Source organism: Fulmarus glacialis, unplaced genomic scaffold (genome assembly GCF_000690835.1).
Source record: "Fulmarus glacialis isolate BGI_N327 unplaced genomic scaffold, ASM69083v1 scaffold47137, whole genome shotgun sequence".
NCBI classification, from domain to species: domain Eukaryota; kingdom Metazoa; phylum Chordata; class Aves; order Procellariiformes; family Procellariidae; genus Fulmarus; species Fulmarus glacialis.
This window is the reverse complement of record NW_009225980.1, coordinates 793-16733: the sequence shown is the minus strand read 5'-3', so window position 1 is coordinate 16733 and position 15941 is coordinate 793. Positions and strand designations below refer to the sequence as shown.

General features: G+C 35.2%; 1 protein-coding gene across 1 annotated transcript in view; it reads right to left on the bottom strand.

Annotated features, from left to right (window-relative positions):
• Positions 1 to 15639, bottom strand: part of LOC104080305 (centlein-like) — a 69430-nt gene extending 53791 nt beyond the window's left edge. The window contains exons 1-6 of the mRNA XM_009582653.1: positions 15621 to 15639; positions 13225 to 13316; positions 9891 to 10411; positions 7124 to 7280; positions 4061 to 4154; positions 3205 to 3428 (exon numbers count right to left, since the gene is read on the bottom strand). Coding sequence (XP_009580948.1) covers positions 3205 to 3428; positions 4061 to 4154; positions 7124 to 7280; positions 9891 to 10411; positions 13225 to 13316; positions 15621 to 15639 — 1107 coding nt within the window. The remainder of the gene's footprint in view (positions 1 to 3204; positions 3429 to 4060; positions 4155 to 7123; positions 7281 to 9890; positions 10412 to 13224; positions 13317 to 15620) is intronic.
• Between the last annotated feature and the right edge of the window lie 302 nt (positions 15640 to 15941).

The following is a 15941-nucleotide window of genomic DNA, read 5'->3' as shown; positions in this document are numbered from 1 at the left end:
CTGAAGTAGACTTACACAGGTACTTTGCAAATGCCTATGACATTCCATTAAGAAATGCAGCTTTTCCTGTGGCAACCCCCGAGAAACACTGGAGAACTGATGCAAAAGATCCTACAGTACTTTTGAGCAGTGGACTTGTGAGTGGCCTTGGCATGAATAAGATAAGCACTAATGACTTAACCTGCTTATGATTTTAATTTCTTATTCAATACACTTTGTCTGAACTTTTGCAACAAGAATGACACCTACTGCATGAAACTAATTATAATTACTGTATATGCAGTATATATGTATATATATGTATGTATAATATATGTATGCAATAAATACACTCTTCTTATAAGCAGTCACTTAGTGATAGAAATGAGTAGAGGGGGGAATAAATCTTAGAAGAAAAAATTTCCTGGATTTTTCCAACAATTCCTTTCAGACGTTCTTCTAAGAAACTAAGGAAATGCTGAATCCCTTTGCTTCTACATTGAGTATCAGCTCCAGCTGTGATTCCTACACACTGATGTAAAAATGTAACTACTATACTTCTGTACAGACGGTCTTGACTCAGTGTTGATATGAATCCTTGGAGAATGCAAGCTTTGATTCTCACATGTGCAGTCACTTTACAGTCATTTTTGCAGAAATATGCAAAGAATTGCTTTTGCAGAAACAAAACAAAGCAAGAAATCTACATTACTGCAAAGAGTACATACGGCCAAACAAAAAAAGAACTTGAATCCAGCATTCGGAACTCCTACAAGCAGACAGATAAATATATACATACATACATGTCTGTGTGGATCTTCAAGAAAGATACACAAAACCATATATGTGTATACATTCTGAAAATCAACAGATGCCATACAGTCCTTAGGTTGTATGAACTGTAAAATCTGTCTGAAAATGAACATCTGGAACATTTAAATCTTAAATCCAGAGTTGATCTTCTAGCACTAGATTCTTTGGGGATTATAATGAAGGACTGACTGCACAAACATCTGCCCTTGTCTGCTAATGGATTTATTTTCTTAGCTAAATTCAGGCAACATGGCATCTTGTCCAAGCCATGATGTTAATGTTTATGGTTGCTAGAATGCTAAACTTACCTTAGCCCAGCATCACAAGTTCACTGTTAATGTAAGATTACTCAGAACTTTAGGATTACATATGGAAGCTTATTTTTGGATATTAGTCATTTTGACACTCTTTAAGCATTCAAGAGTCTCCATAAATCCAGAGATTGTCTCAATAGTTTTTCATCCTTTGTTCGGTTGTTTTTTACCTTCTACCTGTGCAAGAAAATTCTAAAATCTAAAGTAACAGAAGCATTGAGAAGAAACAATGACAACAGTGTTCTTGCTAGTGAAAAAAGTATTTTTAAAAAACATCATTTTGCCTGCAATATCTTAAAACTTCACTTCTAGATAGTATTTCTTATAAAAACCACACAAAAAGCCCACACAAATGTGTGCTTTACAACCATTTGAACTGTCTGAATCACGGTTCTCTCTCTAAAACATGCACGTACCCTGCAGTGACTGTGTAGGTTCTTTACCTCCTTAATTTTCATTTGGCAAGTAGCCCAAGTCTCTGCTTTAAATTTCCCAATTGGTAGCAGTAGTATGGCACCTGAGGAGTAATTAGGTGTAAGAAAGGGAATTTGAATTGGTTGCTGAGAAGGAAAAAAAATGTGCATGCCTAATAAAGATTTTTCCTTGAGTACCTGCAACACCATTTATTTATTTTTGCTTAGAATGCACCACCCTTTAAATAGACCAGTGACCATTTTTAATCTTTTTTTAAAGTTTCCCGAAAAAATGAGTGAAAGAAAACTGGTTTGGTTTTAAGATCATGCTACTTCCCTCTTAGTCAGTCTTTTACATTACAGCAGCACTTATCTTGACAAAAATTTTGCCCTTTTTTTTTTTTTTAACCAGTTTCCTGATAATGGCCTTTTTTATTTTATTTCTCATATTGTTCTCCTATGGACGCCTAAGGTGTAGTCTTCTACATAGGCAAATCATGAAGATGTCTGAGCAAGCAGAATATTTTACCTAAATCACACGAATAACTCTCTGTGAAGTTTATACTGTCCATGAAACTTTACATTATGATACTGTTTGTGAGATACGCAGATCTCCATTGGTTCCAATGACCTTGGAAACTCTTTTTGAACAATTCATTACATATATATAGTTATGCAAAATGAGTAACAGAAATGAGGTTTTCCCTCCTCTAGAAATTAGCAGTTCCCCAGCCCTAAGAAAGTGAAAAGTGCTGCTCCTGATACTGCTTCTGCCTTCTGTGCAAAGACAGAAATACAGAGAAGTTTGAGGGGGAGGGGATTTGATTTCTTTTTTAATGTCTGCCTCCTTCCAGCAAGTCCATCTGTTGTAGCACTATAATTCTGGAAGCAGGATGTGTGTGTGACCAACAGGAGACAATTACTGCAAAAGTGTTTGTTGATTCAGCTCTATAAAGGGCAGGCCAATCACTACAGTATGAATAGAAAAGAATTCCAGCTGAGGAGCTGCATATAGATTAACACAAAATACATATATATAAATGAGAATGGGGAAAACCAGAAAGGAGTAGTAGTATCGGAAAGAATTAAGTAGGAACAAAGACTGAAGTAGAGGAGAAAGCTGGCATCTTTGGGGCAGTTAACCAAATAGTTTGCTAGTCTCTATTTTCATAGATTTTGCTCTATAGCTTTTCACCTTGACAAAGAGAGATGGGATTAAGTATATATGGAACTGGTCTGAGCTCCCTTTGAAAGAAAACTTCAGTTGTCTTGAGCACTCCACTCTTTGGGCGTACGGAGACAGTTGGTTTCTCCAAAAGTGCCTGTTCTTCACAGAGGAATGGGTGCTAGTTCATGTGGACTGATCAGATTCTCAGAAAAGTTCTCAGACCACAGGCTAAAAATGAAACTTTCCTCACGCATTTGAATGCAGGTGGAAAATCAGCATGAAGACAACTTCTTTTTCACAAGGATTAATGAATTTGGGTTGATAGAATAGTAAATCAGGCCTCAATATCATTTGTACGTAATAATTCAGAATCTCATATAAAGCATGCTAATATATAACATTTCGTAATTCTGATCATAACAAATTAAGAGACAAAAATCAGTCTTACCAAAATTTCACAGAATTACAACAAAATTAAGCTGAACATTGTAAGACACCATAATGAAAAGTACTTTACCTCTATAGTCAGTTTACTAGTTTGAAGTCTCTGATCAGCCAAATGTAGCTGAGTTGTTAGTTTTTCATTGGTTTCTTTAAATCCTTTCACAGAAGACACTGCTGTCTTTTTTTCATTCTGTAGAACAGCTATCTGCTGCTGCAATGACTTAATTCTTTCCTGCAGTAGAGTAACAGAGTAGCCCGGTTTCTGGACAATGATATTTCTCCTTTTTGTGCTGTTCACTAAACATAAAATGGCATGTTACTAAACTGACAGATCATCATAAATAAGATTATTTCTGATTTTTCTTTGGCCCTTCAAAACACTGTTCTAGCCTCTAAAATATTTCTCAGTAAGCAAACTGGTAAATTAATTCAGTTAACCTATAAGTTGTTCTTTTTCTGAAGTGCCAACACTGCAAACTCAACAAGGACTTGGAAGTTAAATGTGGCTCAAGTTTCTGATTGGTATTACTGGAAATAAAGGCTTCAGTGTCTTGTTAACAGATTTTTTTTAAGGCCTAAGCCAAAATACAGGTAATTTTGTTTCACTGGCTGTGTTGGCTACAAGGGGCAAAGAAGAACAAAAGGTAGTGAAAAGCCTTATTTTAGTCAGTAGATTCAGTAGGTGGGACTTAGTAAAAATAGAGTGTATTTTAACTGTGCGAAAGATGCTGTCTGACAGTTACTTTTTATACGACAATTTCACTTTAAAATAATGAGCTAAATCTTTGAGAATATACTCATGCAAATTTAAACAAGCAAATCCTGCAACAGCATTAAGTGTGTTTGTGTAATACAGAAGAGGTTTTGGAATATCAGGTTGCTTTGTCAATCTTTCTTATGAAGTTGCCAAAAATATATAATATTCCTACCTTTGCTTAGAATTGATGGATAAGATGTTATGAGACAGCAGATCTTCCTCCTCTTGGAATGTAACTTTTCTAGGTCTTTATTCTGTGAATGGCCCTACATAAAAAACAGAAGCACAAAGCTAGCAACTTTTCATTATAGCACACCAACCATTATGGCACACCAACAATAATCCAAAGTTTTCCAGTCTGAATTGAAACAACAAAAATTATTTGAAATGAATACACAAAATTATAATGAATTTTAATTTGAAAATCGGTCTTACAACATCAGCCACAGCAAAGAGTACAAATTTCTGTCTTTCCCATCAAATGTAGAAGAAATAATGAACCGTTATAGGTAAAGCATAACATTATTTTTTTAGATAAGATACGAATTTACTCGTAGGGAAAAAAGATGGTGTGTATTACTTGAAAGCCTACAATATCCTTTTTTTTTTTTTTAAATATTTAAGTGAAAATAAAAAGGAATAACAGTCTTATTAATTCAAAAGGAAGAAGACCAGATTACACATTGAGCTGTAACTGGAAGATGCATGAATATATATGAACATGCAAATACAATCCCTGTGTTTGTAAAGCGTTTAACAAAAGTAAGGTGCATGCCTTTAAAGATCTGGTTTGAAAAATCAGCTATTTCCAGAACCTATCAAATGTTCAATGACAGAAGCAGAGGCTGAAGAAGAATGCTGCTTGCAATATGTAAAATGAAAATGGCCAGAGCATGGCTTACTCCAAAATCAAAGTACTATTTCCCTGGCTCTTAAATGCTCAGTATATTTTGAAACACTTTTGTTCTGGAATTCTGCAACATTTATCCAATTTTTGAAGTCTTCAGTTTGCAATTTCTATGTGATATCATGCAACATATTTCTGGAAATATTAATAACTAAAATAGCTGTTAATCAAATTTAAAAGAGTAGACAGCAACTGATTATCTATGAACTGCACTGAACAAATTACTGACATTGTAGGATAGGTTAGCCATGAATTCTAGATTTGTACAATCGCCACACAATTTGTAGGACAGGGCAATAGGATATGCCAGAAAAAAAGAAAAGAAATGTAACTGCCAACTTTCCAGACTAAAACCAAAGCAAAGGAAAGCAAAGGAGGTCAAGCTCTTGTAGGTCTGTCTCCTTCGAGTAGTCTCTTAATTATTTCATTCCATGTCTCAAAGACAACAATGGAAACCACTACTAAGTCCCTATCAGTATGACCAGAGGATCCTACAAACACTGAAGACATGTAATTGGATGACTGATGCTAGTCTGAAATAGTGATTATATTTTACAGAGAACTGAGCTCTCAGCAGATGATGAGCAAATGATCCATGCCTGCAGCAAAAAGATGGAGACCTCCACTCTAGGCCACAGCTCTGATAAACGTTTGAGTTGTAAGAGTGCCAATAACCCTCCTGATACTGCACAGGATATATTATATATTTATACCACATGGAGCAAAATTGAGAAGTCCTTGTGTCATAAATGATCTCATCTCCAACCCCAGGCATAGCTCAGGACTTACTTAGGATATTTCTCTAGCCTCTCTTTGTATAAGAATACCATGACCCAGCTGGAGTGTCCTTAAATCCCCAGGAGGGATTTAAGATTTCTGTTAAAATTGGTGTTCCCAATTATCAATACTAAACCTTTTTGCAATGCTATCTTCTGTACCCACAAACCATGTTTTCAGGTGCTTTTCCTGCAACAGGGGACTTCTGCTGAAGCATATTTACCTGCCTAGGGCTCTTGGGATGCTTCCTGTGTATGCTCTAAGTCCACCAGTCTGTTACGTACGTGTATCAGAATATATCTGTGTTTGTCTTTTCCAGTAGGAACAGAGAGTAAATGCAATATAGGCAAACAGGAGAGGTACTGGCTGTGTCTACACTATTAAACAAGAGAGACCAGAGCCTCCTGGATTCCCTGCCTTGTACATCCTCACTTAGGAGCAGCGGGAGATAACAGGAGTAGCACACTCTGTCAGATTTTCACATGTATCATGTGCACCTGCTCATACTGTGTATTCTATACCAACAGATGGTTGCAGAAAATTTTCCCTTTTTTTCTGCTTTTCTGCCAGTAAAATATATCTTTTGATGGAAATGCACAATCAAGAATATGTAACAAGATCAGAGAGTTTGTATTTGCTTTAAAATTTTGGAGACTAAGAAAACATGATCTGTTTTCAAACTCTTTATTATATCACTATACATAACAGAATTTCAAACTAGTTTTCTAACAGCAGCAAGTTGTTCTGTGTTTCAGTATTCTGTTTCTTGAACTAAAAAGCAACAATATCTGCTTGTGTTTTAAATTCCATGAAGTGATTTATTTGGGCAAACACAGGAGGGAAAAAGTATTAGACACTGTTCAAAAGTCCAAAAATGAGTCATCTGTTACAGATTCTATGGAGCCTCTAAAGACCTGGGAAACGACCAGCTGGCCCTCTTCTGTGAGAAAACAGCATATAGACGTTAGGAATGAGACAAGTTCAAATCCCAGACAATGCATGTAAGTAGGCTAAGAAGAAGCTAAAAGCACACTTTTCTCTAGATAAAATCTCTATCAGAGAGAGATAGAGCCAAAAGCATCTTTCTAAGATGCAGACAAGTCTTTCTGCACACACCAAACAAACTGAGAGGTGTTCCTGCTTGAGTAGTCAGCATACCATTTTGCTAGAGGGGAGGAGGGGATGTTGCTGTTTCCTTGTTATGGGTTAGGTCACCCTGTTCTGTATAGCTTTTCTGATTGAGAGAGAGTTTAATAGGATGTCTGCGGCATTCTTTGTCTGGACTGTGAGACAGCAGGACTAGCTTACAACAGCTTTACATTTTTTAATCAGCTTTTGCACTCCTGACACTGCCTCCAAATACTTCTGCAGACCAATTGTTCAGAAAATATTCTAAATGATAATGAAACTACCCATTGAATATCTGGAAGCAGATTTTCTTCTCAGTTTACAACAAGACTCAAATTAATTAAAAGGGGAACAGCAGTGATAATACTAACTATTAAACTCCAACACTCTGCACAGGAGAACAAAACAAGTTCTATTACAAACCTTTTTATTATACTGCTGAACAATGTTGCAGGGCTTTTGACTATCTTGTATTTGCTTTTTTCCCTGTTGCTTACTTCTGTCTGGCAGTGGATTAATGTTTTGCGCTGTCTTCACAATCACTGTTTTGAAACTTTCAGAAGTTGGTATTTCAGAGTCACTGGAACAGCACATTCAGGAAAACAAAACAAAACAAAATAAAGCTAAACATTAAAAGTTCCAAACAGTCAATGCTTGAGCACATAGAAAATAACACATGCAAGAAAGAAGAGAAACTAAAAAATCCAAACAGTACTACGTTGACTTAATAACAGACATTTACAAATACGATAAAGAAGAAACCTCTGAAATTATCTTATCAAGTTCTACTCTGTCAAATGGAATCTCACTCTGCACAGAGGCCTGAGACTTTAACTGCTTCTTAAAGGACAGCTTTTGTTACAGCTTACAAAAGTGACATACATGAAAAACTACTTGACAGTACTTCTAGTCTGTGAATGGCTCACAAAGATACACTAGGTTTCTACTTTCTTTCATTTTCACATTTGATAACAAAACAAATGCACTGTATTTCACTCAATAACATTGTGTTTCAATTGAACTTTATTTGTAGTGTTGACTGAGACAAACTCAGAAATCACTCTTCAGTGAAATCTCTGCCTAGCACCCCTTTAAAGTGCTTTTAAATTCTGTAAGTTTGGTAGTCCTTCTACTGAAATTGCCTGCCACGCAGAGAAACTGGACCTGAAACTTTCATTCTACTTCAAATTTTTCCTTAAACTTGCACTCAGTGAGCTCTTAATTTCCAGTTTTTCACTGCCTTGCCCCAGATTATCATTAGTTTTCTGATATTCAGTGAAGTGTATCTTCAGTGAAGACATATATGAAGTCTCAGATATGTAATTTTCTATATCATCAGTGGCTATTCATCACCATTTGTGCAAACCGATTTGTAAAGGAATCCCTTGACAGAAGGTAATCTTGATTTGTTACTTTTTAAACCAAGACATTTAAAAAGGCACAACTGAGTTCAAATTAAGTTGTACCATCGCAAAAATCAATGGTTTAGAGATAGAGGCTACTTAACCACAGAAAAGGCATTACATTGAAGAGAAGAGTTCATACAGAAACATGTTCATACTTTCCAAAACCTATCCTGACACACTGGTATGTCTTATTGATTGATAAGAACAGAAATCAATGTAATAGTTTGAAGGTGCTGCAGTAGCAGAGAGATATTTCTAACTACATACTTTTTTCCCTCACCTGAATGCTTTCAAGGAATGTTCTATTTAGAAAATGGAAGGCTTGAATCTAGAAACTCAAGAAACTTTGGCTGTCTAGAGACAGCTACTAGCGATAAGGAACAGTATTTATTAATAAGTAGAAGAGGGAACTAAATGAAGATATTTCCCTAATTTGTTAAGAATGACACCTTGAAACATCACCTTCAAAAATGTTCACTATTCTACGACAAGAATTCCTTAATCCGACACTTGTACAATTATTGAAAGTAGTATTTATGGTTAGCCACAACAACTGAAGCCATACAATTACTTTGCACTTCACTTCAAACTCAAATTGCAATGACAATTTGTGCAATTTTGTTCTTAAAAAGCAAAACACAGTAAATTAAATAAAAAGCTCACTAATTGCAACAGAAAAACACCTATGTTTTCTGTAAAATCAGATCTGTAATATTAAATTAAACAGAAAAACAAACAAGCTTTACATTAATGATAGCAACTGACAAATTACTTGGTTCTTAATTTGTTTTCTCTCTTAAGATACCATGTTCAGGAGCCGCCTATTTTGCACAGGGAGAAACAGCAGAAGGGCTTAATTTGCCACTATTGATTTGTTCCATATAACATCTAAAGCCAACATGAAGCCCACGAAGACGACTCCGTTTTCTTTACTCTTTTGTCACCTTCTCTATATTTTGGGTAACTACAGGCTTGAGAAATTTCTTTCCATGTCTCTTAGGACAAAGTATTGAAAGACAAGGTGTTATACCCATTTACCTAGTGATTTACTGCTGCCTCCTCAAGTATGTGTGGACAAATAGAAGTAGAAGCAAGAATTCTAAACATTTATGAAGCTTGCCTGTGCAATTTTTTTCAATGAGCCTTGTGACTCATGACTGGGACTCTATGCAGTAAAAATTACCTTTAAAGAACTGATTTTTAACCATCATTCAATTAAAGTTAGTACAATGACTGTGCATAAAACATACATGAAATAATTAGTGTGGATGGTTCTTAATTTAAAGGATGTTAAACAGCTTGTAGACATCTGCTAGCAAGCTGAAATGGGTCATTCAAAATTTATCTAACTAAATTAAGGGGAAAAAATGTTTCTCCTCCCGGGTCGGCATGTCACAAGATAACTAAACCGACTTAGTAGGCTTGCCTGGGAATCCTTAGCTGTCAGTGGTGAATATGCAAAGGGCCAGCAAATTAAATCAACCTGCCAAACTGTCAATTTCAAGCCTCATGACTGCATGAAAATAGCATCACTGGAAGAAATCAAGCATTGCCTTCTTTTGGATTTCCTGGCACCTATTCAAATACTCATGCAGTTGTGGCTAATTTTGCATGCAAATTTCAGTCAATAAGCTCAGAACAAGACCTCCCAAGATATTTCAAAGGATCTGACAGTATTTTTTTTGAATACCAAATCAACAGTAGTTGAAATTCAATCTCCATTTGCTAGTGCTTTACATATGCACAGTGTCCCCTCTACAGGGCTAAGTTAATGAGAGCCGTACCTGCTTTCACTCACATCCTCCCAGCCGTCCTTACTGAAGTTCTCAAATACATTACTCATAACCTTGATGGACTGTTTGAGAAAAGCTCCATGATGTCCCAAAGAACTCTTTTTCTTGGCTGTTTTTAATTTAACCTTGGTGCCTGTTATCTTGCAATTACATTGCCCAGAGGTTGCCACTGCTTTGGCTTCATCCAGCAAGCACTTCAGCTCCTGCACTTGATTCAGCAAATCTTCATTTTCATTTCTCAACCTTTTAGCTTCTGCTACTTGCCTCTTCAAACAGATAGCTTCTTTTTCCTGCTCATCAACCACTAACTGAAGTTCTGCTTTGTCTTTTTTTATTTCACAAATTCTCTTAAGTGGCGTTTCCAGCTCTATTTCTTTTGTGTCTGCATCTTCCTTCTGCACTTTTAAAGATGCTTTCAAATCATTTTTCTCCTTCAATAAGTCTTTATTTACTTCCTTCTGTTTCTTTAATTCCCCTTCAATAGCTTTGAATCTTCTTTCTAGCTGTTGTACCTAACAAAAGCAATTTTAGCATTCATAATATTTCAGCCTATCCAGTAGGAAAAAACCCTATGTTTTCAAATGGATTTATTATATGACAATAATATTACATTAAGCACAAGGACAAAAGCAATCTATAGTCCTTAATTTAAAAATAATTCTAAGGTAGTGCAGATTAAAACATTTTAGCTGCAATAATACATCTGTTGAACAAAGGGCAGATGGTAAAAGAAGTTAAAATTCCAGGCAAAGTGACACAGAAGTTTAAGTATGCTAATGAACCTTCCTGATGCATCTTGAGCCCATTACTGATTTGGTTATACATACTAATTAAATTTAAAAAAATATTTTCAGAAGGAAAACTATTTTGAAATACAGACAATACAGCTATCTAAATCAACAAGTTCTTTCAAGTGTTGTAAATACACAAATTAAATATTAATTTGATCTTCCAAAAAACCCCAAACAAATCATAGCAAGAGATATCAGAAGCTCAGCACCTAAAGAATATGAAGGCTGAAATGTGTTTTCTATTCACAGAAAGGGAAAATCTATCCTATTCCAATGAAGCCACTTTACAAGCTTCTCTTTTATAGTTTGAAGAAGCATATTCTACCTATATAGGGTGCATAGGCTTTGTTTGTAAAGTCCTTTGAGGTTTACACATATTCAAGGCCATTAACAATAAATGGATTCTCAGTGTTGTTCTGGAATATTTGCTTAAAATTACAACCAAACCCCACTATTTCCAGAAATAAGGGGCAATTTTAATTTTAGCAGATACTAAAACAAACATCTAGTCTGTGAGATTTCCCCAGAAGCTTGCAAAGGGCATCAGAGTGTGTTTTGTGCTCAGTAACCACTTAGTCATTTTGGAGAAATATTTTTCGTTGGTTTTGTACGAGCTCCATCCCTACTCTTTCACCAGGGGAAGTGCCAGGTGCTCTAGATTTTTCTGGACATGGGTAGGAAAGATTATTTTTCAAGGAGCTATAGTGGAATGCACATGGCCAACTTTAGCTACTCACCTTGTAAAATACTGGCCAATTCCATCACTTGTAGCAATGTGAAATGTCAAAAATTGCTTTGACATTGCAAATGCTGTATGTTTTTGCAAGGACATTTTGCCAATGCATTTAAATTATTTTTAAAATTATGGAATTATTTACAAAGTGGGTACTACAGATTTGATTCAGATAAATGAGAGGTCTTAATGTACAGAGTAAATTATGGCAAGAGCTGCTCAAACTTCATATATATTTGTGAATTTAATATTGAATTTGAGAGTTTGATAGCAAACCTTTAATATGCATCGTATCCATTGCTACCTTCCTTTGTGGAAATTCATAGCATAACATAAAGTTATTGGTTGAATATTGGTTGAATTTAGAAATAAAAGGGCTTTTTTCAAATGCTTCAGTGAAGCCAAGGTTTATGATTAAAATCATAGTTTGTACTTGTTAGACCAGTACCTTTCTTCAACCACCTTCCTAAACTGAGATTCTGTATTATTTTCTCAGTTCTTTAAAGCAACCTTTTGCACTCACTAGCACTTAAAAGTCATGTATGACAGCTGGAAGGAAACAAACAATGAATAGCTTCTACAGCTATCCCTAAGGTATCATCATAACTCTGTATATCCATAGAGATAAAAATTATGTACTACCTGGCAAACAAAATTATACTTCTGAAATATAGATGATAAGCAAGCATAAACTGTGTGACATTTCAGATGGTAGCATTCATATTATTTCAATTACTCACTCTACCTTAAGATAAATGAATGTGAGCACTTCCTATTCTCTGTGTTATTATTTTAACATGATGTTTGTCATTCAGTAATAACGAGATGACAGCCTTCATTGCCTGACCATATGGCAAGTGTTACAAGTATATGCAATCACATCATCTGCTGTAAATTACCATACTTCCTACAAGTTAATTCACAAATAAAAAATAGACAGACATACCCAAACTGACATTCAAAGTTACAGATTTGTGTTTATTCAACTTATGCATGCTTTTAAAGATTTACAAGTAATTAAACAAATATTGTTTTTCAAAATGACAAACAAAAGGCATGATACTGTTTGAAGGATGTCTTTTCTTTGCAGCAAACAAAACATATGGTAAAATACAAGTGAGCCCTCTTAAGTGAACACCTGTTAACATACTAAACTACTTGTGTATATTACAAATATCAATACAAATAGCAACTAGTTAAGAACATTTTTTTACTGTATGAGGTAAAACATGTAGAATGTTGAGCAGTAAAGATTAAATACTCATCATATTTGCTAAGCCAAAGAACACTAAATGCATACAGTACTATTCTGTGAGAAGAGTGATAAACCCACATATGTAAAAAATATTTGCGTATGAAATGTTGTGCTAAAATTTAAATAGAACAAAGAGTGGATTTATCACTATTATGCATCAATTTTATTCTGTAGCAAGAGCTCCACAGAGATTAACACCTGATATCATGTAAAGTTAAATACTCAGCAAAAGAAATGAAGGTTTCTGAACTTAGAAGTGGCAAAATGCTAAGCATATGTTACTTCCAGTTTAGATAATTTATTAGTTTTTAACATTATACCTCTAAACATTCTTTTAATTTTCTCTGACATTAACCATGTTTACCTCACATGACACATTCACAGCTACTTCACTAGAATTCCTTTCTGACACAATTTTGGAAATCCGCATTTTTGAATTAGGAAAGGAAAATCATGGCCTAAATTCATGAGTACTGACGTATATATATATATATATATGATTCTTACATTAAAATTTAGATCTGTTTGCTGGGGTTGGTATCTTACCTTCTGTAACATCTGATGTGAAACTTCTTTCACATTCCTCTTTGGAGTACTGTTCTTGACCCCATCATCTTCACTAAGTTTAAAAAGTGGCTCTATCAGAAAATAAATAATACATCTCTATCAGAGAATAAATAAAATACATTGTTACACCTAGTATTCCACTAAAACAATACCTAGACACTTTAAGGAAATGCATTCTTTACTTCCGCAATTATTTATAATGTGCTCTATTTTCTTGACAAGCCTTCTGGTCAGTTTCTAAAGAGTGACCTCTTTTCAAAGTGTTCTGTCACATAATTATGAATCTTTGTAGCATCACAGTATGTTTTTTTCAGAGTACAAGCTTTTCAAAGGTACAATAGATCTACAGGTTAAAGACGCTGTACTTTCATTCCAATTTTTATTCTTTTATAGACTATTCCCTCTATGCCTTAAAAGCAGAATTCATTGCCTTTTTATCTACACAGTCACTACCAGTTTTGTTCTCTAGGTCTTGTCCCCTGCTAGGAGGATCAGAGTGATTGGTGAACAAAGCAAACAGTAACAGAATTAGGATGGATCAAAACTTTAAACCCCTTTTTTTTCTTAAGTGAAAGATCATGTACTTCACCAGATAAATCACACAAATCATTCCATTGTAATACTGTGAATTTGTAACAGTTAGAAATTGATACAATTAATGAGAGTGAACATGACTCTAAGCATCACTCTCAGAGACAGCTATGCACTTTAGGTACTAAAAATCCCACAAAAAAGACAAGTTAAAAACTAGATCTATTCATAGAAAAGAATGTTAAGAAAAAGTTTAGAAGTACTGAACTGCTCACAGAAATGAGCAATTACACACCTCAGAAGGACTTTGTCTTAGAATATGAAATATTAGTTAAACAACAAAAAATCCCAACACTGTAAAAACACCACAGGATTCACATTTCTTTTCTTGCCCTTCTTCCCCCCAAATTAACTTAAAGAATTAATCTTAATGGATAAATATCTGTGCTAGATGGTGGAGGTCTGCCTTAGAAGTATCATTTCAAACTACAAGCACACACTGCAGGTCACTTAAAAACTTTTGATTTATAAACAAAGCAAGTGTAGAAGAAAACAGTGTTACTCTCTGTAGATTCACAATCCTCTTGATATAAACAGTGACTAACAAGTTTGTTAGAGTGAATTAGACCTTTCTTTTGTCTTTGGAACATGTCATGGCCAATTAATACTTCTGTATTCATGAAATAAATGGAACACTATTCTAAAGATAATAAAAGCTGAAAAAGGTAAAACTATGCATCTGGGGAATATGTACCTTTACCTTGATATTAATATGTTAGTTCCCATGTTATTTCAGACTACAGTCCCCCAGCACAGTGGTACTGCATACATTTACAACATTCTTTAAGTAACACACAAAGATAATATGAACATGCTTTTCATCTTTTTCTAAATATTCACTCATTTGAATGTTTGCTGTAGCTTTTATATCAGCATTTACTGTACTCCACTGAAAAGAAAAATGATTTCCCATATTCAAAGAAACTGATCAAAGCACACAAGATGTTATGTTTATTATGTGGATGTATTAAATACAATTTAAAACTCTATCTATAAATAAGCATATTATATGCAGAGAATAAAGAATACTACTGCAAAATAGATAGAAAAGACTATACATGTTCAGTATTTTCAGAGAAGTCACAAGTGACATAAAGAAAAGCCAAAGGTCACTGATGCATAACCCTTTCTATCGAGCAGGAAATAAATGGCCTATTCAGCCCCCTTCTCCCCTCCTCCCTTCTAATTGTTATGTAATTGTTCAGAGAAATTGATTCGGGAGGCGAGGAAACAGCATTGCCTATAACTGTCTGTCTATCTATGATAGCAGAAAGATTCATCATATCAGTCTACTCAGCAAGACATACGCTCTACTCATCATACTCCTACGTAAAAAAATACCAAGTTCTCCCTCAAGGAATAGACCCACAAGTCATAGACCCCACTATTTTCAGTAATCAAATTACCATGGTCTTACAGAAGTATACGTATGTCCCACTGAGAAAACAGAGCTAACTAGCAGCTTTAGAACGTAACACTTAATTCCTAATTAATAGTCACCAAATCTGATGATGAGTTAGTTTTGCTCTGCTGCCAAACTAATTGCTGCCAAAATGGTACTTCAACTATGATACTACAGTTCACCGTTAGTATTTGCAGAAAGCCTTCTTAGACAGAGAAAAAACTATCCGTTTCAAAAAAAACAGAGCTGTGTATTAGTCACTCACAGAGTACCCACATGAACCATCAAAAGAACGAGATTTTTGCCTCCAGTGTGCACCAGGTGAAGGATTCCCCTGACAGACAGGAGGTGCCATGGTGCAGAAAGCCACTGTGTTACTCACTCCAGCGGTAGCCACCCATCCTCCCAAGGACGTGCTAAGTCTGAAACAGTCGGTGGGAAAAATCACGGTGAAGACCAGAAGAAGAGAATGCCATTCTTACACACGAGCTGGGGACACAGTAGATTCAGAAGAAGTCTCATAATGAAAGAAGCCTTCAAACTGCCTCCCTGAAGAAATAGGGGGCCAATAGTTTACCTTCTTTTAATAAGGCACTTGCTATTTTTCTATATAGCATTAGATGGATCGACTTTCCTGCTTTTGAAGGAAATGGCATGAGTACCGGCGAAGACATTCTTCACATTCACACACAAATAATGACAT